At 39.0% G+C, this 26,412-nt stretch overlaps 3 protein-coding genes and 1 pseudogene across 4 annotated transcripts; all 4 read left to right on the top strand.

Moving 5' to 3' along the window:
- Window positions 1–1,943: 1,943 nt before the first annotated feature.
- LOC111194039 (epidermal differentiation-specific protein-like) lies at window positions 1,944–22,944 on the top strand. 2 transcript variants are annotated; one of them, XR_007423868.1, is made up of 3 exons: window positions 1,944–3,034; window positions 3,206–3,322; window positions 22,757–22,944. XR_007423868.1 is itself a non-coding variant. In XM_049463036.1 (2 exons), the coding sequence occupies exon 1, from the start codon at window positions 2,019–2,021 to the stop codon at window positions 3,021–3,023; it is 1,005 nt and encodes a 334-aa protein (XP_049318993.1). In that variant the 5' UTR covers window positions 1,944–2,018; the 3' UTR covers window positions 3,024–3,034; window positions 3,206–3,635. The 2 variants fall into 2 exon arrangements, 1 of the variants encoding a protein (XP_049318993.1); XM_049463036.1 differs by lacking the exon at window positions 22,757–22,944 and having other exon boundaries at window positions 3,206–3,635.
- Window positions 7,461–9,146, top strand: LOC125780601 (epidermal differentiation-specific protein-like). Its single transcript, XM_049463038.1, has 2 exons — window positions 7,461–8,545; window positions 8,717–9,146. The coding sequence occupies exon 1, from the start codon at window positions 7,530–7,532 to the stop codon at window positions 8,532–8,534; it is 1,005 nt and encodes a 334-aa protein (XP_049318995.1). The 5' UTR covers window positions 7,461–7,529; the 3' UTR covers window positions 8,535–8,545; window positions 8,717–9,146.
- LOC125780605 (epidermal differentiation-specific protein-like) lies at window positions 12,945–15,012 on the top strand (annotated as a pseudogene).
- LOC125780603 (epidermal differentiation-specific protein-like) lies at window positions 21,389–22,944 on the top strand. Its single transcript, XM_049463041.1, has 2 exons — window positions 21,389–22,478; window positions 22,640–22,944. The coding sequence occupies exon 1, from the start codon at window positions 21,463–21,465 to the stop codon at window positions 22,465–22,467; it is 1,005 nt and encodes a 334-aa protein (XP_049318998.1). The 5' UTR covers window positions 21,389–21,462; the 3' UTR covers window positions 22,468–22,478; window positions 22,640–22,944.
- Window positions 22,945–26,412: the final 3,468 nt, after the last annotated feature.

Raw genomic sequence — 26,412 nt, 5'->3', positions numbered from 1 at the left:
TCCCTTTTATCTGTCCTTGTGTTTGTCTGTTTGTGTACATTAATGGAGGCATTTTATACTGATGCATACTGTACACACAGACAAACACAAAGATATTATTAAATGGTGAAACGAGAACAGTGTGAATTTTGCTACAAATAGCAAAAAAGCCTTGTTGATGACCCATATGGCCCTAAAACAATATCACCATATTTCAGAGTATTTTTACCTTTAAAATCAAACACATGCAAAATTTGACCTATAACTAATACTAGTTAACTCAAAGCAATGAAAAAAAGCAGTAAGAAAAAGCAGCAGCATCAGTGAGTGTCAGATTTTTAATAGAGAAAATCAGATTAGACGACAGAAATGGCAGAAACAAATCAGGTCAAGGAGCTGCAGAAAATCCTTTACGCCCGGTTAAATGCCCAGCACCCCAGCACAGAACTTCTTTTAAGGTCTTAAATTTGAGCTTTAAAAATGTGCAGATACTCTGCTCACAGGCACAGTTTTAGGCGGTGTGGACACCAGGAAAACAGGACAGTCTGGCTTGAGTACTTTTCAGCCCATGCCAGTTCACAAGCCAGACCGTCCGGTCTTCCCAGTGTCCACACCGCCTAAAACTGTGTCCGTGAGCAGAGTATCTGCACATTTTTAAAGCTCAAATTTAAGACCTTAAAAGAAGACTTTTATATCTTTTTAATACCTCTCAACAAGAAAAAATAATAGTAGTACTGTGGCAAAAATGACAAACTAGGTAGTAGTATACAAAATGTTGTGCTGAATTGAAATAAGAAATTCAGTCCACCCTAGGAACATTACTGACTTTCTATTAGCCAAAAAATAATTTCAAATAACTATCAAATAAACATAAAAGTGCTCTGTTAAGAGAACTCTACAAAATAGCCTTGTAAAAAAAAGAGCTGGTAGAATAATTGGCATATTCCCTAGATCTCTGTTTGCTTTTTTAGAATATTTTAATAATCAATGCACCATAATAATTATAATAAAAAACAAACATAAACACCATTAAAATTGTTAGACATTTTAACGATCCCATGTACACAATATTTAGCGTCAATTTAATAAAAATGTATGAATAAGAAGTAAAAAAAAAAAAGCCTGTGATTATATTTTAGTGTTTTGCAGTCAATCTTGTTTTTATTTCATGGTTATTTAAACATGCAGTTAATCCATTGCTTACATTCCTCAATAAAAATTTTCATATCATTTCTGAACTAAAAATAAACAGAATCAAACACCAATCATTTTAACAAGTCAAATGCTTAATAAATGATGTATGTTCCATATGAAATTCTTGTGATATTCATGTTAAATGAGGATTTTAATAGTAAAATAATAATGCGCTTTCTTATCACAATGATAGACAATATGAATGAGCTGCTCAGTTGTGTCAATATTCACAGCATGGTCTGGGTTCTTATGGGTTAATCATGTTAGAAAAATACCACTTTAGGACTAAATGTCGAGGTTGAATTTTAGCTTATAAAAAAGTGCTGATAAAAGAACTGCAGTAAGAGCTAAATTCCTTCCTTTACATTGTTTCAAACTTAGTCAAACTAGTTACTTGGTATCTATAAAGCGAGCTAGAACTAATACCCGAATCAGACTGCACGAATTTAGCCATATTTTGACCCGATTCAGCACTGGATTTGAATTTCAGTGTTGCGAGTGACCAAGGTTGGAGTACGTATGGAGTATGCTAGTTTTATACCAGTTCTTTAAAGTATAATTTAGTGCAGTAAAATTACCCACTCTGCTTTGACACAGGGAAATGGTCAGTTGTAAATATTCAGTTAAGTGAAACTCCCTGTGGCTAAAAACGTGTTTGAACTGGTTTTGCTTGGAGGAAGTTAAAAAAATGTCAACTCTACTCAAACTGATTCAGGATCAGCAGAACCTGCATATTCTCAAATTCCTCAGCCCCCTATATATATGGAGGGGTTAAGAGACACTTTTCACAGACTTGCAGACTCCTCTCATTCATCTCATTCAGTATCGACTTCCAGAGCGACACCATGAGCAAGATCATCATCTACGAGCATATTAACTTTCAGGGCATGAGCAAAGAGTTCATCTCCTCCGTCCCCAACTTGGTAAGCGAAAACTTCAACGACTGCATCTCTTCCCTGAAAGTTATAGGGGAGCCATGGGTGGCATATGAACATACCAACTTTCAAGGTTCTCAGTATGTCTACGAGGAGGGAGAGTACGCCACTCTGGACAGGAACGACGCCTTTTCTTCTCTGGAGAAAGTGACTGAGGACCTGGCAAACCCTCAGATAACCCTTTACGAACATACTAACTACCGGGGCAGGAGCCTCGTCTTCACCACTGAAACCAACCTGTGCTACGGCAACTTTAACGATGTTGCGTCTTCTCACAAGGTGCAGAGAGGGGTGTGGGTCCTGTATGAGCACATCAACAGAAGTGGAGCTCAGCTGGTGGCCAGAGCTTCTCGAGACATGCCTGAGTACGGCTGGTTCAATGACAGAGTGTCTCACCTTCGCCCTCTGAAGCCAGGGAAACCCATTATAACAGCAGAGATCCAGTGGAACCAGAAAGAAGAGCATATGAATGCCGTGGTCATCGACAGCCTGTGTGGTCTGAACCATGGAGACCACGAGCAAAGCTTCTCCACTGAGATGAGTAAGGAGTACGAAGGCTCCGTCACTGATAGCTTCAGCTTCAGCAATTCCACCCAGATAAGCTGGGGAGCATCGTTTGGTGTAGACGTGGGAGTGGTGAAAGCACAGCAGAACTTTTCTCTGAGCAACACCTTCACCGTGGAGAAGGGGAGCAGCAACACCAGGACAGAGAGGAAGAGCATCCGGGTTAACCTACCAGCCAAAATCGCTCCCCGCACCAAGCTCACCGTGAACATGGTGAGGAAGGAGGTGGATGTGAAGGTTCCAGTCAAGCTGACCATCGTCACCGGATCCCAGAGCAAGGTGGAGTACGGACAGTACAGGTGCCAGTCTGGCAACTCCATCACCACCGAGTTCAGGGAGGAAAAGATCTAGAGCACCGACAGGTAAGACCGATTCCTTCAAGGAACAACCAACACATCTTTATTTATAGATTTAATAAAGTCTAATTTGATTAAGGCAATGCTGACAGTTATAAACTGTTCTTTAGTGATATTTATGCTTGCAGTCATTTTCTTCATTAAAAACATTAATGTGCTGTTTTCTCTTGTTTCCAGTGAAACATACTGGTGCTGGACCTCTGCACTCCCAGGATGCGCCGAGAATTTCATCATTTGAATTGATTGAGTTTGAATTGACATGATTGACTCACACTGTAAAAATTATTTCAGCAGGTAGAATAATATAATATTTTATGTAAACATTATTAAAATGTGTTTCTTTAAATGATGAATTTAATTGAATTTTGTTTAATTTTCAGGTAGTTATGCTTTTATCCGTTACATCCATTACAAACAAAAGTCTGAAACATAGTTGCTTTATCTTACAACAGACAAAACAGACAAATATCTTGAAATAAGAAATATTTGACAAGTGATAACTATAATTGTTTTACCTGGCATTTTATAATGTTTACAGTGAATGTGAAGATGTGATTGTGAAACAAATAAATAAAAATCAAATCATAATAAATATGAACAGAATCAAGCATCGTTCTTTTTTCATTTTTGCCGTCAGAGCAAATTTAGCCTTTTGGAATAAACTCACTGGGCCAGTTGTTCAAAAAATGTAATCCGGATCAAAATTATCCAGATCTGGTAATCCCATTTTTGCTATCCAGGATCAGGTGATCTGTCTTATTTTTTAAGCCGTTTTTTCAAAGCAACATTGGATTGGATCTCCCTAATTCAGATACACAGTTTTCAGGAAAACATAAACATCCACTTTCATTTATAATTTATTTCATGACCTCTTATCTGAGCCACAACAAATAAAAAAACATATACATTAACAAATACATTGTGAATATATTAAAAGCATCTTAATTAAAAAATGTCCAATAGTTAACAAGATATTCAGGGTTCTTCATATGAGAAAGAGAGACCTGCATTTTCAAGCCCTGATTTTAGGAGGAGGATTTGAAGTTGCACCCTGGTTTGCTGCAGTTTGGTCAGCTTTATTTGTTCCTCTGCCAGGAGAATCTGTGCTTCTGCTCTGTGAGTTTCTCGTTTAAGAAGAGTTTCATAGTCATCACCATTAGTATTTCGAAAGGGATGCTTCAAGCCTCTTTTCTGAGCTTCTGTGACTGCTGGCTTTACCGGTGAAGATTCTGGTTGCCCAATAAAAGGGCGGAAATCCAGAATAATTAATTGTACAAATGTTTTTTCACTTTAAAACTTTAATTTAAAAATTTTACTACATTTTCTCCCTGAAATTCACCTTGAAATCCTACCCCTTGTTTCCCTTTTGAACAACCCGTTTTCCAGATTTGATCCAATCCGATAACTAAAATCCGATTAGATTACCTCTGAACAACTGGCCCACTGTGATTACATTAACTCATTGTGAATGTACATGTAATCACTGAATAAGACTGTAGGGTACAGTTATGGTAACATTTCCAAGTTAAACTTTTAACTCATTTCAGAACTAAATGTAAGGCTTACCTAACATATCTTACAGTACATCTTTCTATTGGCTCCTCACATAATTTATTTGCATAATAGGTGTGCTACTCCTGAACTATCTGCAAATAGTTTTGCTTGTACATTACAAGAAGGCAATTCTTTGTCATACTTTAACCATTTAAAATACGACTAAACATTGCCAATTTAGAGAAGACAGCTAGTGTCTTCCCATTAAATAGAAAAATGAATCCAGCACTGCACTGCATTACTTATCAAGCATGAAGTCTCTTTGCAGTAAGAAAAATGATAACTTCCTCTTATGGCCTGCAAACACTAAACAGTATACATTTGGTAGCCTTTTACTTATTGTTTTAGCATGCCTCAGCTGTTAAATATACTGTAGGTAATTATAACTCAAAATATGGGGTAAAGTCTACTTAAACAAAAATGAGAGAAAATTTTTGTTTTAAAAATTAAATATTGAAAAAGTGGGAGCAAACATCATATTATTCAACTCTCCAGAAACTTGCTGGGTGAATGGAAACCAGTATAAATTTCCTCAGCACCCAACGTTTATGTTGTGAGCTGGCTGCACTGATGCTTAATGTCTGCATAATGTGTTAATCTGAGAAAACTCGTAAAGCAGGTAGAGACCCCTGACATAAAACCTGTATGAACAGGTCAGGAATCGTCATCCCCTGCAGCCTTAATTACTCAGGAACTTAATAACAAGACAGGTGGGAAGAAACTACCAGAGTGAATATTGCTCAGAAGCTTCTTGGGCAACAAAGAAGAAAATCTGCATTACAACACACTTATTGTGAAACATGGGGGTGGCAGCAATACCTCTCACAAGAAAAAATACTGCTATTACTGTGGTAAAAATGACAAACTAGGTGATAGTATACAAAAGGTTTTACTGAATTGAAATAGGAAATTCAGTCAACCTTAGGGAACATTACCGACTTTCTATTAGCCAAAAATAATTTCAAATAACTATCAAATAAACATAAAAGTGTTCTGCTAGGATAACTCGACAAAACAGCCTTTTTATAAAAGCACTGGCAGAATAATTGGCATATTCCCTAGATCTCTATTTGCATTTTTAGAATATGTTAATAATCAAAGCAACAAAATAATAATAAGCAAACAAAAACATAATATAAATTGTTAGACATTTTAACTGGCTTAAAGTGGACATGAAACATTTCAGTTTGTACACGTTTTCTAAGGGATTAAATATTTGGAGCAGCCTGTCAACAACAGGTACTGCCATCCAGTTAACTAGCTTGTTTATATAGACTTAGCTATTTAGCATGTAAAGTCCAGAGTTCATTTAGACTGAATAATGAAACATACATGATTTAAGTGGATATTGAAACACCCAGGCGCTGTTTGGTTGATAAACCATTCAGTTTGGAAGTTAGAAGGCTTGCTGGGTAGCTACCTTCATCTAGTTAGCGTTAGCTAGTTAGCTAGTTAGCTAGCATTAGCTATTTAGCCAATTAACTTAGCTAGCTAAGTAGTAAACGCTAGCCTTGGTAAGATAGCTAGCAAAATAGCTAATGCTAGCTATGTTAAGATAGGTAGATACATTGCTAACGCTAGCTTTGGTAAGGTAGCTAGCTATGTAGCTAACGCTAGCTATGTTATCTTTTAACTGTTAGCTTATCTAGACTTTTTGTAAGTTACCTCTCGCTGCTCTGCTGGGTGGGCGCGTTGTTTGGCTTGTTTCTTGCGGCTCACAGCTGCTGCTTTTATAGTACCCCCAGTCGGACAGTCTGTACATCCCAGCTGGTCAAAGGAAAAATTAAAAACGGAGGAAAAAAGCCTTGGACTTTAGCTTATTTGTCCGGCGAACGACTAACTTAATGCTCCTGACTCAAAAACTCTCTCTTTAACATAGTCCTCGTCTAGAAAGTGCTCGCTACCAACCCTAGCATTGCGGCTAAGCGGAGGATTCTAGCGCTTTTTTCACAGAAGAACAGCTGTCCTTAAGAGGCAAGATATAAAAGTGAAGGTGAATATTTTTCTCATTCCTCACCCTATAAAATGTAACTAAACCCAGCGGCAATACAAAAGTGCCCCCTTTGTATCGATTTTTGGTTTGGCTTTTATTATTCATTGAGGAACTAGTGTAGGCTAACAGTTCATGTTAGTTAGGCGTTCAAATTAAAACTAAACAGAATCAAACACCAATCATTTTAATAACTCAAATGCTTAATAAATGATGTATGTTCCATATGAAATTCTTGTGATATTCATGTTAAATCAGGATTTTAATTGTAAAATAATCATGTGCTTTCTTATCACAATGAAAGACAATATGAATGAGCTGCTCAGTTGTATCAATATTCACAGCATGGTCTGGGTTCTTATGGGTTAATCATGTTAGAAAAATACCACTTTAGGACTAAATGTCGAGGTTGAATTTTAGCTTATAAAAAAGTGCTGATAAAAGAACTGCAGTAAGAGCTAAATTCCTTCCTTTACATTGTTTCAAACTTAGTCAAACTAGTTACTTGGTATCTATAAAGCGAGCTAGAAGTAATACCCGAATCAGACTGCACGAATTTAGCCATATTTTGACCCGATTCAGCACTGGATTTGAATTTCAGTGTTGCGAGTGACCAAGGTTGGAGTACGTATGGAGTATGCTAGTTTTATACCAGTTCTTTAAAGTATAATTTAGTGCAGTAAAATTACCCACTCTGCTTTGACACAGGGAAATGGTCAGTTGTAAATATTCAGTTAAGTGAAACTCCCTGTGGCTAAAAACGCGTTTGAACTGGTTTTGCTTGGAAGAAGTTAAAAAAATGTCAACTCTGCTTAAAACTGATTCAGGATCAGCAGAACCTGCATATTCTCAAATTCCTCAGCCCCCTATATATATGGAGGGGTTAAGAGACACTTTTCACAGACTTGCAGACTCCTCTCGTTCATCTCATTCAGTATCGACTTCCAGAGCGAAACCATGAGCAAGATCATCATCTACGAGCATATTAACTTTCAGGGCATGAGCAAAGAGTTCACCTCCTCCGTCCCCAACTTGGTAAGCGAAAACTTCAACGACTGCATCTCTTCCCTGAAAGTTATAGGGGAGCCATGGGTGGCATATGAACATACCAACTTTCAAGGTTCTCAGTATGTCTACGAGGAGGGAGAGTACGCCACTCTGGACAGGAACGACGCCTTTTCTTCTCTGGAGAAAGTGACTGAAGACCTGACAAACCCTCAGATAACCCTTTACGAACATACTAACTACCGGGGCAGGAGCCTCGTCTTCACCACTGAAACCAACCTGTGCTACGGCAACTTTAACGATGTTGCGTCTTCTCACAAGGTGCAGAGAGGGGCGTGGGTCCTGTATGAGCACATCAACAGAAGTGGAGCTCAGCTGGTGGCCAGAGCTTCTCGAGACATGCCTGAGTACGGCTGGTTCAATGACAGAGTGTCTCACCTTCGCCCTCTGAAGCCAGGGAAACCCATTATAACAGCAGAGATCCAGTGGAACCAGAAAGAAGAGCATGTGAATACCTTGGTCATCGACAGCCTGTGTGGTCTGAACCATGGAGACCACGAACAAAACTTCTCCACTGAGATGAGTAAGGAGTATGAAGGCTCCTTCACTGATAGCTTCAGCTTTAGCAATTCCACCCAGATAAGCTGGGGAACATCGTTTGGTGTAGACGTGGGAGTGGTGAAAGCAGAGCAGAACTTTTCTCTGAGCAACACCTTCACCGTGGAGAAGGGGAGCAGCAACACCAGGACAGAGAGGAAGAGCATCCGGGTTAACCTACCAGCCAAAATCGCTCCCCGCACCAAGCTCACCGTGAACATGGTGAGGAAGGAGGTGGATGTGAAGGTTCCAGTCAAGCTGACCATCGTCACCGGATCCCAGAGCAAGGTGGAGTACGGACAGTACAGGTGCCAGTCTGGCAACTCCATCACCACCGAGTTCAGGGAGGAAAAGATCTAGAGCACCGACAGGTAAGACCGATTCCTTCAAGGAACAACCAACACATCTTTATTTATAGACTTAATAAAGTCTAATTTGATTAAGGCAATGCTGACAGTTATAAACTGTTCTTTAGTGATATTTATGCTTGCAGTCATTTTCTTCATTAAAAACATTAATGTGCTGTTTTCTCTTGTTTCCAGTGAAACATACTGGTGCTGGACCTCTGCACTCCCAGGATGCGCCGAGAATTTCATCAATTGAATTGATTGAGTTTGAATTGACATGATTGACACTCACACTGTAAACATTATTTCAGCAGGTAGAATAATATAATATTTTATGTAAACATTATTAAAATGTGTTTCTTTAAATGATGAATTTAATTGAATTTTGTTTAATTTTCAGGTAGTTATGCTTTTATCCGTTACATCCATTACAAACAAAAGTCTGAAACATAGTTGCTTTATCTTACAACAGACAAAACAGACAAATATCTTGAAATAAGAAATATTTGAAGTGATAACTATAATTGTTTTACCTGGCATTTTATAATGTTTACAGTGAATGTGAAGATGTGATTGTGAAACAAATAAATAAAAATCAAATCATAATAAATATGAACAGAATCAAGCATCGTTCTTTTTTCATTTTTGCCGTCAGAGCAAATTTAGCCTTTTGGAATAAACTCACTGGGCCAGTTGTTCAAAAAATGTAATCCGGATCAAAATTATCCAGATCTGGTAATCCCATTTTTGCTATCCAGGATCAGGTGATCTGTCTTATTTTTTAAGCCGTTTTTTCAAAGCAACATTGGATTGGATCTCCCTAATTCAGATACACAGTTTTCAGGAAAACATAAACATCCACTTTCATTTATAATTTATTTCATGACCCCTTATCTGAGCCACAACAAATAAAAAAACATATACATTAACAAATACATTGTGAATATATTAAAAGCATCTTAATTAAAAAATGTCCAATAATTAACAAGATATTCAGGGTTCTTCATATGAGAAAGAGAGACCTGCATTTTCAAGCCCTGATTTTAGGAGGAGGATTTGAAGTTGCACCCTGGTTTGCTGCAGTTTGGTCAGCTTTATTTGTTCCTCTGCCAGGAGAATCTGTGCTTCTGCTCTGTGAGTTTCTCGTTTAAGAAGAGTTTCATAGTCATCACCATTAGTATTTCGAAAGGGATGCTTCAAGCCTCTTTTCTGAGCTTCTGTGACTGCTGGCTTTACCGGTGAAGATTCTGGTTGCCCAATAAAAGGGCGGAAATCCAGAATAATTAATTGTACAAATGTTTTTTCACTTTAAAACTTTAATTTCAAAATTTTACTACATTTTCTCCCTGAAATTCACCTTGAAATCCTACCCCTTGTTTCCCTTTTGAACAACCCGTTTTCCAGATTTGATCCAATCCGATAACTAAAATCCGATTAGATTACCTCTGAACAACTGGCCCACTGTGATTACATTAACTCATTGTGAATGTACATGTAATCACTGAATAAGACTGTAGGGTACAGTTATGGTAACATTTCCAAGTTAAACTTTTAACTCATTTCAGAACTAAATGTAAGGCTTACCTAACATATCTTACAGTACATCTTTCTATTGGCTCCTCACATAATTTATTTGCATAATAGGTGTGCTACTCCTGAACTATCTGCAAATAGTTTTGCTTGTACATTACAAGAAGGCAATTCTTTGTCATACTTTAACCATTTAAAATACGACTAAACATTGCCAATTTAGAGAAGACAGCTAGTGTCTTCTCATTAAATAGAAAAATGAATCCAGCACTGCACTGCATTACTTATCAAGCATGAAGTCTCTTTGCAGTAAGAAAAATGATAACTTCCTCTTATGGCCTGCAAACACTAAACAGTATACATTTGGTAGCCTTTTACTTATTGTTTTAGCATGCCTCAGCTGTTAAATATACTGTAGGTAATTATAACTCAAAATATGGGGTAAAGTCTACTTAAACAAAAATGAGAGAAAATTTTTGTTTTAAAAATTAAATATTGAAAAAGTGGGAGCAAACATCATATTATTCAACTCTCCAGAAACTTGCTGGGTGAATGGAAACCAGTATAAATTTCCTCAGCACCCAACGTTTATGTTGTGAGCTGGCTGCACTGATGCTTAATGTCTGCATAATGTGTTAATCTGAGAAAACTCGTAAAGCAGGTAGAGACCCCTGACATAAAACCTGTATGAACAGGTCAGGAATCGTCATCCCCTGCAGCCTTAATTACTCAGGAACTTAATAACAAGACAGGTGGGAAGAAACTACCAGAGTGAATATTGCTCAGAAGCTTCTTGGGCAACAAAGAAGAAAATCTGCATTACAACACACTTATTGTGAAACATGGGGGTGGCAGCAATACCTCTCACAAGAAAAAATACTGCTATTACTGTGGTAAAAATGACAAACTAGGTGATAGTATACAAAAGGTTTTACTGAATTGAAATAGGAAATTCAGTCAACCTTAGGGAACATTACCGACTTTCTATTAGCCAAAAATAATTTCAAATAACTATCAAATAAACATAAAAGTGTTCTGCTAGGATAACTCGACAAAACAGCCTTTTTATAAAAGCACTGGCAGAATAATTGGCATATTCCCTAGATCTCTATTTGCATTTTTAGAATATGTTAATAATCAAAGCAACAAAATAATAATAAGCAAACAAAAACATAATATAAATTGTTAGACATTTTAACTGGCTTAAAGTGGACATGAAACATTTCAGTTTGTACACGTTTTCTAAGGGATTAAATATTTGGAGCAGCCTGTCAACAACAGGTACTGCCATCCAGTTAACTAGCTTGTTTATATAGACTTAGCTATTTAGCATGTAAAGTCCAGAGTTCATTTAGACTGAATAATGAAACATACATGATTTAAGTGGATATTGAAACACCCAGGCGCTGTTTGGTTGATAAACCATTCAGTTTGGAAGTTAGAAGGCTTGCTGGGTAGCTACCTTCATCTAGTTAGCGTTAGCTAGTTAGCTAGTTAGCTAGCATTAGCTATTTAGCCAATTAACTTAGCTAGCTAAGTAGTAAACGCTAGCCTTGGTAAGATAGCTAGCAAAATAGCTAATGCTAGCTATGTTAAGATAGGTAGATACATTGCTAACGCTAGCTTTGGTAAGGTAGCTAGCTATGTAGCTAACGCTAGCTATGTTATCTTTTAACTGTTAGCTTATCTAGACTTTTTGTAAGTTACCTCTCGCTGCTCTGCTGGGTGGGCGCGTTGTTTGGCTTGTTTCTTGCGGCTCACAGCTGCTGCTTTTATAGTACCCCCAGTCGGACAGTCTGTACATCCCAGCTGGTCAAAGGAAAAATTAAAAACGGAGGAAAAAAGCCTTGGACTTTAGCTTATTTGTCCGGCGAACGACTAACTTAATGCTCCTGACTCAAAAACTCTCTCTTTAACATAGTCCTCGTCTAGAAAGTGCTCGCTACCAACCCTAGCATTGCGGCTAAGCGGAGGATTCTAGCGCTTTAGCGCCGCTGGCCACCACAGAAGAACAGCTGTCCTTAAGAGGCAAGATATAAAAGTGAAGGTGAATATTTTTCTCATTCCTCACCCTATAAAATGTAACTAAACCCAGCGGCAATACAAAAGTGCCCCCTTTGTATCGATTTTTGGTTTGGCTTTTATTATTCATTGAGGAACTAGTGTAGGCTAACAGTTCATGTTAGTTAGGCGTTCAAATTAAAACTAAACAGAATCAAACACCAATCATTTTAATAACTCAAATGCTTAATAAATGATGTATGTTCCATATGAAATTCTTGTGATATTCATGTTAAATCAGGATTTTAATTGTAAAATAATAATGCGCTTTCTTATCACAATGAAAGACAATATGAATGAGCTGCTCAGTTGTATCAATATTCACAGCATGGTCTGGGTTCTTATGGGTTAATCATGTTAGAAAAATACCACTTTAGGACTAAATGTCGAGGTTGAATTTTAGCTTATAAAAAAGTGCTGATAAAAGAACTGCAGTAAGAGCTAAATTCCTTCCTTTACATTGTTTCAAACTTAGTCAAACTAGTTACTTGGTATCTATAAAGCGAGCTAGAACTAATACCCGAATCAGACTGCACGAATTTAGCCATATTTTGACCCGATTCAGCACTGGATTTGAATTTCAGTGTTGCGAGTGACCAAGGTTCTTTAAAGTATAATTTAGTGCAGTAAAATTACCCACTCTGCTTTGACACAGGGAAATGGTCAGTTGTAAATATTCAGTTAAGTGAAACTCCCTGTGGCTAAAAACGTGTTTGAACTGGTTTTGCTTGGAAGAAGTTAAAAAAATGTCAACTCTGCTTAAAACTGATTCAGGATCAGCAGAACCTGCATATTCTCAAATTCCTCAGCCCCCTATATATATGGAGGGGTTAAGAGACACTTTTCACAGACTAGCAGACTCCTCTCATTCATCTCATTCAGTATCGACTTCCAGAGCGACACCATGAGCAAGATCATCATCTACGAGCATATTAACTTTCAGGGCATGAGCAAAGAGTTCACCTCCTCCGTCCCCAACTTGGTAAGCGAAAACTTCAACGACTGCGTCTCTTCCCTGAAAGTTATAGGGGAGCCATGGGTGGCATATGAACATACCAACTTTCAAGGTTCTCAGTATGTCTACGAGGAGGGAGAGTACGCCACTCTGGACAGGAACGACGCCTTTTCTTCCCTGGAGAAAGTGACCGAGGACCTGGCAAACCCTCAGATAACCCTTTACGAACATACTAACTACCGGGGCAGGAGCCTCGTCTTCACCACTGAAACCAACCTGTGCTACGGCAACTTTAACGATGTTGCGTCTTCTCACAAGGTTGCAGAGAGGGGCGTGGGTCCTGTATGAGCACATCAACAGAAGTGGAGCTCAGCTGGTGGCCAGAGTTTCTCGAGACATGCCTGAGTACGGCTGGCCCTCTGAAGCCAGGGAAACCCATTATAACAGCAGAGATCCAGTGGAACCAGAAAGAAGAGCATATGAATGCCGTGGTCATCGACAGCCTGTGTGGTCTGAACCATGGAGACCACGAGCAAAGCTTCTCCACTGAGATGAGTAAGGAGTACGAAGGCTCCGTCACTGATAGCTTCAGCTTTAGCAATTCCACCCAGATAAGCTGGGGAACATCGTTTGGTGTAGACGTGGGAGTGGTGAAAGCAGAGCAGAACTTTTCTCTGAGCAACACCTTCACCGTGGAGAAGGGGAGCAGCAACACCAGGACAGAGAGGAAGAGCATCCGGGTTAACCTACCAGCCAAAATCGCTCCCCGCACCAAGCTCACCGTGAACATGGTGAGGAAGGAGGTGGATGTGAAGGTTCCAGTCAAGCTGACCATCGTCACCGGATCCCAGAGCAAGGTGGAGTACGGACAGTACAGGTGCCAGTCTGGCAACTCCATCACCACCGAGTTCAGGGAGGAAAAGATCTAGAGCAGCGTTTCTCAACCTTTTTTATGTCACGACACTCTTTTAATATATGCGAGATGTCACGGCACCCCAGTTCCCGGGGCGGGGGGGCGGGGGATGCGGGGTGCTGGCGCAGTACTTCAGGTGAGAACGGGGGGTGGTGCTGGCGCAGTATTTCAGGTGAGAACGGGGGGGGGGTGTTGCTGGCGCAGTACTTCAGGTGAGAACGAGGGGTGTTGCTGGCGGAATATGAAATAAAATAGCGCGTGCATCGCGTGGGGGACAAAAACTTTACAGTGTGTCCCAATTTAGGGGCTGCATCCTTCAGAGGCTGTATTCGAAGACAGATTGCGTCACAGCTGCGCAGTAATACACCGCCTCTGTGGGTCGCATCCTTCAGAGTATGCTGCCTGTGAATTGGGACACACCCCGACACGAGCTGACTCTGGAAATGAAATATGCACGTGAGGCGCAATATTTTGACGGCACCCCCAATGAAGCCAGACGGCACCCCAGGGTGCCGCGGCACCCTGGTTGAGAAACACTGATCTAGAGCACTGAAAGGTAAGATAGATTCCTTCAAGGAACAACCAACACATCTTTATTTATAGACTTAATAAAGTCTAATTTGATTAAGGCAATGCTGACAGTTATAAACTGTTCTTGAGTGATATTTATGCTTGCAGTCATTTTCTTCATTAAAAACATTAATGTGCTGTTTTCTCTCGTTTCCAGTGAAACATACTGGTGCTGGACCTCTGCACTCCCTGGATGCCCTGAGAATTTCATCATTTGAATTGATTGAGTTTGAATTGACATGATTGACTCACACTGTAAAAATTATTTCAGCAGGTAGAATAATATTATTTGTAGAGGTCATAAATTGTATTTTTTTAAATTATCCATTTAATTTCATTTGCAGGTAGTTTTGCTTTTACATCCCTTACAACCTAATTGTAATGGATGTACATAGATGTACAGAGATGTGATTGTGAAACAAATGAACAAATCAGACGATAATAAATATGAACAAAAGCAAACATTGTTATTTTTCTTTTTTGCCGTCAGAGCAAATTTTGCCTTTTGGAATAAACTCACTGTGATTTCATTAACTCATTATGAATGTACATGTAATTACTGAATAGAATGTAACTGGTAACATTTCTGTGAGTTAAACCACCCTAGGAACATTACTGACTTTCTGTTAGCTAAAAATAATTTCAAATAACTATCAAATGAACATAAAAGTGCTCGGTTAAGAGAACAGAACAAAACAGCCTTGTAAAAAATCACTGGCAGAATAATTGGAATGTTCCCTAGATCTCTATTTGCATTTTTAGAATATGTAAATACTCAATGCACCATAATAACATTTGTGTGAGTTAAACGTTTAACTCTTTTTAGAACTAAATGTAAGGCTTACCTAACATATCTTACAGTATATCTTTCTATTGGCTCCTGAAATCATTTATTTGCATAATGGGTGTGCTACTCCTGAACTATCTGTAAATAGTTTTGCTGGTACATTACTAGATGTCATGCCTGACTTAACAGGCAAAAAGGAAATAAAAGACACTGCTGGGATGTAAAAACGAAGCAGTAGAATTTAATTAAAAATAAACAACAAAACTACAATAAGAAAGTTGAATAGAGCAACACACTAAAGTTGGGCAAAATAGGAAACAAATATAAAAACTGACAAAGCAAACTGGACTGGGCCAAAAGAACCAGGGACTAAAGAAACAAGGAATAAGTGAAACTGCCAAAACAATATAACCAGGAAGTAGTATGGGGAATGGGGAAAAAACAATGGGAGCACTAGACTAGAAAAGGGCAAACAGAAAACTGCTAAGCAGAGCTTAGGAAAACAGCTAGACTAAAAAGTAAACTGGGCAAACAAACACAATAAATTAAACAGGGATACTTAAGCAGGGAGGAGTCCAGGGAAACACCAGGAACTAGGGCGAAACAGGCTTGGGAAAAAGAACGCTTTGTAGAGATGCAAACCAGACACTGTAAAAAAAAGTTGGACGTTGTGTCTCCGTTCCCATTTATTCAATGAAAATGAAGCCAAAATCCTCCGCCATGTTGGCGATCCTGCAACCCGATTCTGAGCAGTAGAGACCAGAGGAGTGAGAAAGACAGTGGAGAGCAGCCTACTCATTTAAATAACCCCACCCCTGAGGGCTGCCTCGCGGTCACAGACTGCGGAGCGGAGCCGACGGTCTGTTATTGGTCCCGCCCATAAGCAGCCCTTTTACCATAACCACACCTTTTTTGAATAGAGCTGAATAACGTTTTAAACACCCAATTTTGTGGGGATATAAAAATGTGACAATATAAGCAGAGGTTACACTAGCTGTTGCATTTAAATAATGGAGGTAGAATTACAGTATATTGGAAAAAAACGTGATTGAGAGTTGTCTGTTTTGCCATTGAAACCTATGGGGATGGGTGGAGTTACACAGCTTTCTGCAGCCAAACAGCAGGGGGCGCCCGACCTGTGGTGGCTTCACTTTTGAGAGACGATGTTCTGTCCAGCTATACACAGTCTATGATGCAAACAGGCTGGAACCACAAAGAAACACAGACCATGTGAGCGACCAATACTGGGCGACAGCAGAGAAACACTCTGCCCAGGTGAATCTGATCTCTAATCAGGGCTGGATGGCTGCGTGTGCTTGCCCTGATTAGAGGAAGTCCTTATTTGGGCATGGAGTGCCTCTCAGAGTGTGTGTGCATGCTCTAACTAGGGGAATGTCCTTATTTGGGCATAGAGTGCTTGGCTTGGCTGGACGGGCCTGACACTAGAAGGCAATTCTTTGTCATAATTTTAGCAATTTAAAATATGAATAAACATTGCCTATTTAGAGAAGACAGCTAGTGTCTCTGTTTTTTTAATACAAGATGAAATGGTCCTGCTTGCCTTCTGCCATTAAATAGAAAAATGAATCCAGCAGCAGAGTTACTGCACTTCAGGACGAATCAAGCATGAAGGCTCTTTACAGTAAGAAAAATGACAACTTCCTCTTATGGCCTGCAAACACTAAACAGAATACATTTGCTAGACTTTAACTTATTATTTTAGCATGTCTCAACTGTTAAATATAAGTAATGATGACTCAAAATATGGGGTAAACTCTATTAAAAAAAGGGAGAGAAAATCATTTAAATTGAATACTTAAACAAAGTGGGATCAAACTCCATATTATTCAACTCTCCAGAAATTAGCTGGGTAATTGGGATCCAGTATACATTTTGAACCAGTATAAATGTTCTAAGCTGGCTGCACTAATGCTTAATGTCTGCATAATGTGTTAACCTGAGAAGACTAGTAAAGCAGGTAGAGACTCCTGACACAAAACCTGTATGAACAGGTCAGGACTCGTCACCCCCTGCAGCCTTAATAACTCTACAGGACAGGTGGGAAGAAACTACCGGAGCGAATATTGCTCAGAAGCTTCTTGAACGACAAAGAATGAACTCTGCATTTCAACAAACTTATTGTGAAACATGGGGGTGGCAGTGTCATGGCTTGTGGCTGCTTTTAATCCCTGGCACAAGGAAAGGCTGGATTTATTAATACAGTGACCTATGAACTCTGGACCTATCTAAGACTGTAAACCAAACTCCTGATGCACCTACGCCCCAATACACAACTGATTAAACCAAATTAAACTAAACTTCATCCACCCCTGCCCCAATACACAGTTATTTAAATAAAAACATAATCCATATATTCTGTCTTAAACAGAATAATTGAAATCCTCACAGTTCGTATCTCTGTTCGTCTATCTGTTGGTCCCTATATGTTGAGGATGTTCTTGTGGACTGCATAGGCACTGGGCTCAAAACTAGTGTCATTCACTCTGAGGTAAAAGTCAAAGCACAGGAGGAAGGCCAGAATGAATAAAAAATGCTAATCGTTAACAGCCAGCTTCTAAACAACATTGTATGCAATTCACAACAACAAGCCTCCAAATCTAGCTAAATAACATCTACTAATTGTCATTCAGGAACATAATTCAATTAAGTACTCACTTATCTGGCATTCACACACAAACAACACCACTCTGACTGGGATACAGGAAACTTGCCCTTCTTGAAAGGCTGGGTGTAGTAGTTACCACAGAGCTTCTAGATCCAGTTTCATCATTTGGAATGGATGAAAGTGTAATTAGTTTCGCCACTGGTCTTGTGAAAATCCTTTTCCGGTTTTAAACATCCACGGTTCTTACTCAACTTGAGTACAACTTGACAACTTTTTTTTTTACCAGAGGCCAATCAGCTCTGGGCTGCCGGGGATCCACGACCAAAACCACATTGTTTAACTGTACTGAAGACTGCTTGTCAAACCACTTGTTTCTTGTTTGGAGACTGGGTAAATAGTAACGAAAGAAAGCTGACCAAAAGTGATCAGCCAAAACTTGGGAATGTCTCCACCTACGCCAACTTAACCCTTCAGATGGAGGATAGATGACCGGAGGTAATTAACCATCTAGCCACCCCATCAACAAGAGATTTGGGGTAACTGGGTCTACAATACTCATGCTAGACGAGGTGTATCCCAGTGGCTAAGAATTTAGAAAGCACTCCACCTCTACACTGTAAACCCAGAAGTGGTTTGAACTCGAATAAATTAAGCCTGTTTTACATAAAAATGGAGATTTCTAAACAAAACTCAACTATTTTGAGTTAGATGAACATTTGTGGGTACATATACACTCAAACTGAGATCTTTGAGTTGAACCAACTTATAATTAACTGAGTTTAGTCTGTTGCCATTGGCAGCCTCTTTTCCATTGGCTTCTGTCACAATCGATTTGCACACTGGGTGTGTCCTTCAGTTTGTAGCACTCACCATCAGTGTGAAGTGATTCCTCCCAGGCTAGGTTAGGTAAACTTGTAGATCACCTCTTATAATAAAATGCTTGACCTCTGTGTTGTAGGCTGTAGAACAAGCATCATTTACTGAGCTGTAGTAACTCTGTGTTCTCGCTATGCTTTCAGTACATTTAGTTCTTTACTGTTTTCTTTCTTCATCTACTTTTCTATGAGTATGTAAAAAAGTAATTGAATGAAACCAGAAAGAAGACTAAAAACAGGTTCAGGAAAATATTAATGTTAAATATATATGTATATGTTAATTTCACTGTACTTAAAAATTATATTACATGAACTTTTGAATATAGTCTACTTATCGAGTTATACACACTTAAAAAAACAACTTGCATTTACAGGGTATTTAAAGTAGAAACATCTTAAGTAAACGGTGTAGATTTAACTATGATTTGAGTACACTTAATAAAGTTATTTTATATATTTTTCAAGGCAACTGCTTTCCTAATTTTTTAAAAGTAAGATCAACTTATCACATTTTACAGTGTAGCAATACTGTGGTTAACACCTCGTCTGAAACAGACTGAGCACCTATGGTCGTGTATAGAGCTGCTTTGACCGAACCCACTTCCCTTTTATCTGTCCTTGTGTTTGTCTATTTGTTTGTGTACATTAATGGAGGCATTTTATACTGATGCATACTGTACACACAGACAAACACAAAGATATTATTAAATGGTGAAACGAGAACAGTGTGAATTTTGCTACAAATAGCAAAAAAGCCTTGTTGATGACCCATATGGCCCTAAAACAATATCACCATATTTCAGAGTATTTTTACCTTTAAAATCAAACACATGCAAAATTTGACCTATAACTAATACTAGTTAACTCAAAGCAATGAAAAAAAGCAGTAAGAAAAAGCAGCAGCATCAGTGAGTGTCAGATTTTTAATAGAGAAAATCAGATTAGACGACAGAAATGGCAGAAACAAATCAGGTCAAGGAGCTGCAGAAAATCCTTTACGCCCGGTTAAATGCCCAGCACCCCAGCACAGAACTTCTTTTAAGGTCTTAAATTTGAGCTTTAAAAATGTGCAGATACTCTGCTCACAGGCACAGTTTTAGGCGGTGTGGACACCAGGAAAACAGGACAGTCTGGCTTGAGTACTTTCCAGCCCATGCCAGTTCACAAGCCAGACCGTCCGGTCTTCCCAGTGTCCACACCGCCTAAAACTGTGTCCGTGAGCAGAGTATCTGCACATTTTTAAAGCTCAAATTTAAGACCTTAAAAGAAGACTTTTATATCTTTTTAATACCTCTCAACAAGAAAAAATAATAGTAGTACTGTGGCAAAAATGACAAACTAGGTAGTAGTATACAAAATGTTGTGCTGAATTGAAATAAGAAATTCAGTCCACCCTAGGAACATTACTGACTTTCTATTAGCCAAAAAATAATTTCAAATAACTATCAAATAAACATAAAGGTGCTCTGTTAAGAGAACTCTACAAAATAGCCTTGTAAAAAAAAGAGCTGGCAGAATAATTGGCATATTCCGTAGATCTCTGTTTGCTTTTTTAGAATATTTTAATAATCAATGCACCATAATAATTATAATAATAAACAAACATAAACACCATTAAAATTGTTAGACATTTTAACGATCCCATGTACACAATATTTAGCGTCAATTTAATAAAAATGTATGAATAAGAAGTAAAAAAAAAAAGCCTGTGATTATATTTTAGTGTTTTGCAGTCAATCTTGTTTTTATTTCATGGTTATTTAAACATGCAGTTAATCCATTGCTTACATTCCTCAATAAAAATTTTCATATCATTTCTGAACTAAAAATAAACAGAATCAAACACCAATCATTTTAACAAGTCAAATGCTTAATAAATGATGTATGTTCCATATGAAATTCTTGTGATATTCATGTTAAATCAGGATTTTAATAGTAAAATAATAATGCGCTTTCTTATCACAATGATAGACAATATGAATGAGCTGCTCAGTTGTATAAATATTCACAGCATGGTCTGGGTTCTTATGGGTTAATCATGTTAGAAAAATACCACTTTAGGACTAAATGTCGAGGTTGAATTTTAGCTTATAAAAAAGTGCTGATAAAAGAACTGCAGTAAGAGCTAAATTCCTTCCTTTACATTGTTTCAAACTTAGTCAAACTAGTTACTTGGTATCTATAAAGCGAGCTAGAACTAATACCCGAATCAGACTGCACGAATTTAGCCATATTTTGACCCGATTCAGCACTGGATTTGAATTTCAGTGTTGCGAGTGACCAAGGTTGGAGTACGTATGGAGTATGCTAGTTTTATACCAGTTCTTTAAAGTATAATTTAGTGCAGTAAAATTACCCACTCTGCTTTGACACAGGGAAATGGTCAGTTGTAAATATTCAGTTAAGTGAAACTCCCTGTGGCTAAAAACGTGTTTGAACTGGTTTTGCTTGGAGGAAGTTAAAAAAATGTCAACTCTGCTTAAAACTGATTCAGGATCAGCAGAACCTGCATATTCTCAAATTCCTCAGCCCCCTATATATATGGAGGGGTTAAGAGACACTTTTCACAGACTTGCAGACTCCTCTCATTCATCTCATTCAGTATCGACTTCCAGAGCGACACCATGAGCAAGATCATCATCTACGAGCATATTAACTTTCAGGGCATGAGCAAAGAGTTCACCTCCTCCGTCCCCAACTTGGTAAGCGAAAACTTCAACGACTGCATCTCTTCCCTGAAAGTTATAGGGGAGCCATGGGTGGCATATGAACATACCAACTTTCAAGGTTCTCAGTATGTCTACGAGGAGGGAGAGTACGCCACTCTGGACAGGAACGACGCCTTTTCTTCTCTGGAGAAAGTGACTGACGACCTGACAAACCCTCAGATAACCCTTTACGAACATACTAACTACCGGGGCAGGAGCCTCGTCTTCACCACTGAAACCAACCTGTGCTACGGCAACTTTAACGATGTTGCGTCTTCTCACAAGGTGCAGAGAGGGGTGTGGGTCCTGTATGAGCACATCAACAGAAGTGGAGCTCAGCTGGTGGCCAGAGCTTCTCGAGACATGCCTGAGTACGGCTGGTTCAATGACAGAGTGTCTCACCTTCGCCCTCTGAAGCCAGGGAAACCCATTATAACAGCAGAGATCCAGTGGAACCAGAAAGAAGAGCATATGAATGCCGTGGTCATCGACAGCCTGTGTGGTCTGAACCATGGAGACCACGAGCAAAGCTTCTCCACTGAGATGAGTAAGGAGTACGAAGGCTCCGTCACTGATAGCTTCAGCTTTAGCAATTCCACCCAGATAAGCTGGGGAGCATCATTTGGTGTAGACGTGGGAGTGGTGAAAGCACAGCAGAACTTTTCTCTGAGCAACACCTTCACCGTGGAGAAGGGGAGCAGCAACACCAGGACAGAGAGGAAGAGCATCCGGGTTAACCTACCAGCCAAAATCGCTCCCCGCACCAAGCTCACCGTGAACATGGTGAGGAAGGAGGTGGATGTGAAGGTTCCAGTCAAGCTGACCATCGTCACCGGATCCCAGAGCAAGGTGGAGTATGGACAGTACAGGTGCCAGTCTGGCAACTCCATCACCACCGAGTTCAGGGAGGAAAAGATCTAGAGCACTGAAAGGTAAGATAGATTCCTTCAAGGAACAACCAACACATCTTTATTTATAGATTTAATGTGATTAAGGCAATGCTGACAGTTATAAACTGTTCTTGAGTGATATTTATGCTTGCAGTCATTTTCTTCATTAAAAACATTAATGTGCTGTTTTCTCTCGTTTCCAGTGAAACATACTGGTGCTGGACCTCTGCACTCCCTGGATGCCCCGAGAATTTCATCATTTAAATTGATTGAGTTTGAATTGACATGATTGACTCACACTGTAAAAATTATTTCAGCAGGTAGAATAATATTATTTGTAGAGGTCATAAATTGTATTTTTTTAAATTATCCATTTAATTTCATTTGCAGGTAGTTTTGCTTTTACATCCGTTACAACCTAATTGTAATGGATGTACGTAGATGTACAAGGATGTGATTGTGAAACAAATGAACAAATCAGACGATAATAAATATGAACAAAAGCAAACATTGTTATTCTTTTTTGCCGTCAGAGCAAATTTTGCCTTTTGGAATAAACTCACTGTGATTTCATTAACTCATTATGAATGTACATGTAATTACTGAATAGAATGTAACTGGTAACATTTCTGTGAGTTAAACCACCCTAGGAACATTACTGACTTTCTGTTAGCTAAAAATAATTTCAAATAACTATCAAATGAACATAAAAGTGCTCTGTTAAGAGAACAGAACAAAACAGCCTTGTAAAAAATCACTGGCAGAATAATTGGCATGTTCCCTAGATCTCTATTTGCATTTTTAGAATATGTAAATACTCAATGCACCATAATAACATTTGTGTGAGTTAAACGTTTAACTCTTTTTAGAACTAAATGTAAGGCTTACCTAACATATCTTACAGTATATCTTTCTATTGGCTCCTGAAATCATTTATTTGCATAATGGGTGTGCTACTCCTGAACTATCTGTAAATAGTTTTGCTGGTACATTACTAGATGTCATGCCTGACTTAACAGGCAAAAAGGAAATAAAAGACACTGCTGGGATGTAAAAACGAAGCAGTAGAATTTAATTAAAAATAAACAACAAAACTACAATAAGAAAGTTGAATAGAGCAACACACTAAAGTTGGGCAAAATAGGAAACAAATATAAAAACTGACAAAGCAAACTGGACTGGGCCAAAAGAACCAGGGACTAAAGAAACAAGGAATAAGTGAAACTGCCAAAACAATATAACCAGGAAGTAGTATGGGGAATGGGGAAAAAACAATGGGAGCACTAGACTAGAAAAGGGCAAACAGAAAACTGCTAAGCAGAGCTTAGGAAAACAGCTAGACTAAAAAGTAAACTGGGCAAACAAACACAATAAATTAAACAGGGATACTTAAGCAGGGAGGAGTCCAGGGAAACACCAGGAACTAGGGCGAAACAGGCTTGGGAAAAAGAACGCTTTGTAGAGATGCAAACCAGACAATGTAAAAAAAGTTGGACGTTGTGTCTCCGTTCCCATTTATTCAATGAAAATGAAGCCAAAATCCTCCGCCATGTTGGCGATCCTGCAACCCGATTCTGAGCAGTAGAGACCAGAGGAGGGAGAAAGACTGTGGAGAGCAGCCTACTCATTTAAATAACCCCACCCCTGAGGGCTGCCTCGCGGTCACAGACTGCGGAGCGGAGCCGACGGTCTGTTATTGGTCCCGCCCATAAGCAGCCCTTTTACCATAACCACACCTTTTTTGAATAGAGCTGAATAACGTTTTAAACACCCAATTTTGTGGGGATATAAAAATGTGACAATATAAGCAGAGGTTACACTAGCTGTTGCATTTAAATAATGGAGGTAGAATTACAGTATATTGGAAAAAAACGTGATTGAGAGTTGTCTGTTTTGCCATTGAAACCTATGGGGATGGGTGGAGTTACACAGCTTTCTGCAGCCAAACAGCAGGGGGCGCCCGACCTGTGGTGGCTTCACTTTTGAGAGACGATGTTCTGTCCAGCTATACACAGTCTATGATGCAAACAGGCTGGAACCACAAAGAAACACAGACCATGTGAGCGACCAATACTGGGCGACAGCAGAGAAACACTCTGCCCAGGTGAATCTGATCTCTAATCAGGGCTGGATGGCTGCGTGTGCTTGCCCTGATTAGAGGAAGTCCTTATTTGGGCATGGAGTGCCTCTCAGAGTGTGTGTGCATGCTCTAACTAGGGGAATGTCCTTATTTGGGCATAGAGTGCTTGGCTTGGCTGGACGGGCCTGACACTAGAAGGCAATTCTTTGTCATAATTTTAGCAATTTAAAATATGAATAAACATTGCCTATTTAGAGAAGACAGCTAGTGTCTCTGTTTTTTTAATACAAGATGAAATGGTCCTGCTTGCCTTCTGCCATTAAATAGAAAAATGAATCCAGCAGCAGAGTTACTGCACTGGACGAATCAAGCATTAAGGCACTTTACAGTAAGAAAAATGACAACTTCCTCTTATGGCCTGCAAACACTAAACAGAATACATTTACTAGACTTTAACTTATTATTTTAGCATGTCTCAACTGTAAAATATAAGTAATGATGACTCAAAATATGGGGTAAACTCTATTAAAAAAAGGGAGAGAAAATCGTTTAAATTGAATACTTAAACAAAGTGGGATCAAACTCCATATTATTCAACTCTCCAGAAATTAGCTGGGTAATTGGGATCCAGTATACATTTTGAATCAGTATAAATGTTCTAAGCTGGCTGCACTAATGCTTAATGTCTGCATAATGTGTTAACCTGAGAAGACTAGTAAAGCAGGTAGAGACTCCTGACACAAAACCTGTATGAACAGGTCAGGACTCGTCACCCCCTGCAGCCTTAATAACTCTACAGGACAGGCGGGAAGAAACTACCGGAGCGAATATTGCTCAGAAGCTTCTTGAACGACAAAGAATGAACTCTGCATTTCAACAAACTTATTGTGAAACATGGGGGTGGCAGTGTCATGGCTTGTGGCTGCTTTTAATCCCTGGCACAAGGAAAGGCTGGATTTATTAATACAGTGACCTATGAACTCTGGACCTATCTAAGACTGTAAACCAAACTCCTGATGCACCTACGCCCCAATACACAACTGATTAAACCAAATTAAACTAAACTTCATCCACCCCTGCCCCAATACACAGTTATTTAAATAAAAACATAATCCATATATTCTGTCTTAAACAGAATAATTGAAATCCTCACAGTTCGTATCTCTGTTCGTCTATCTGTTGGTCCCTATATGTTGAGGATGTTCTTGTGGACTGCATAGGCACTGGGCTCAAAACTAGTGTCATTCACTCTGAGGTAAAAGTCAAAGCACAGGAGGAAGGCCAGAATGAATAAAAAATGCTAATCGTTAACAGCCAGCTTCTAAACAACATTGTATGCATAAATTCACAACAACAAGCCTCCAAATCTAGCTAAATAACATCTACTAATTGTCATTCAGGAACATAATTCAATTAAGTACTCACTTATCTGGCATTCACACACAAACAACACCACTCTGACTGGGATACAGGAAACTTGCCCTTCTTGAAAGGCTGGGTGTAGTAGTTACCACAGAGCTTCTAGATCCAGTTTCATCATTTGGAATGGATGAAAGTGTAATTAGTTTTGCCACTGGTCTTGTGAAAATCCTTTCCCGGTTTTAAACATCCACGGTTCTTACTCAACTTGAGTACAACTTGACAACTTTTTTTTTTACCAGAGGCCAATCAGCTCTGGGCTGCCGGGGATCCACGACCAAAACCACATTGTTTAACTGTACTGAAGACTGCTTGTCAAACCACTTGTTTCTTGTTTGGAGACTGGGTAAATAGTAACGAATGAAAGCTGACCAAAAGTGATCAGCCAAAACTTGGGAATGTCTCCACCTACGCCAACTTAACCCTTCAGATGGAGGATAGATGACCGGAGGTAATTAACCATCTAGCCACCCCATC

Source organism: Astyanax mexicanus, chromosome 13 (assembly GCF_023375975.1).
Source record: "Astyanax mexicanus isolate ESR-SI-001 chromosome 13, AstMex3_surface, whole genome shotgun sequence".
Taxonomy (NCBI): domain Eukaryota; kingdom Metazoa; phylum Chordata; class Actinopteri; order Characiformes; family Acestrorhamphidae; genus Astyanax; species Astyanax mexicanus.
Note: the sequence above shows the minus strand (reverse complement) of the source record. Positions and strands in the feature narration are given on the sequence as shown.

Excerpts from the sequence above, each read along its gene's own strand:
- LOC111194039 (XM_049463036.1), top strand. The coding sequence starts at position 2,019 with ATGAGCAAGATCATCATCTACGAGCATATTAACTTTCAGGGCATGAGC.
- LOC125780603 (XM_049463041.1), top strand. The coding sequence starts at position 21,463 with ATGAGCAAGATCATCATCTACGAGCATATTAACTTTCAGGGCATGAGC.
- LOC125780601 (XM_049463038.1), top strand. The coding sequence starts at position 7,530 with ATGAGCAAGATCATCATCTACGAGCATATTAACTTTCAGGGCATGAGC.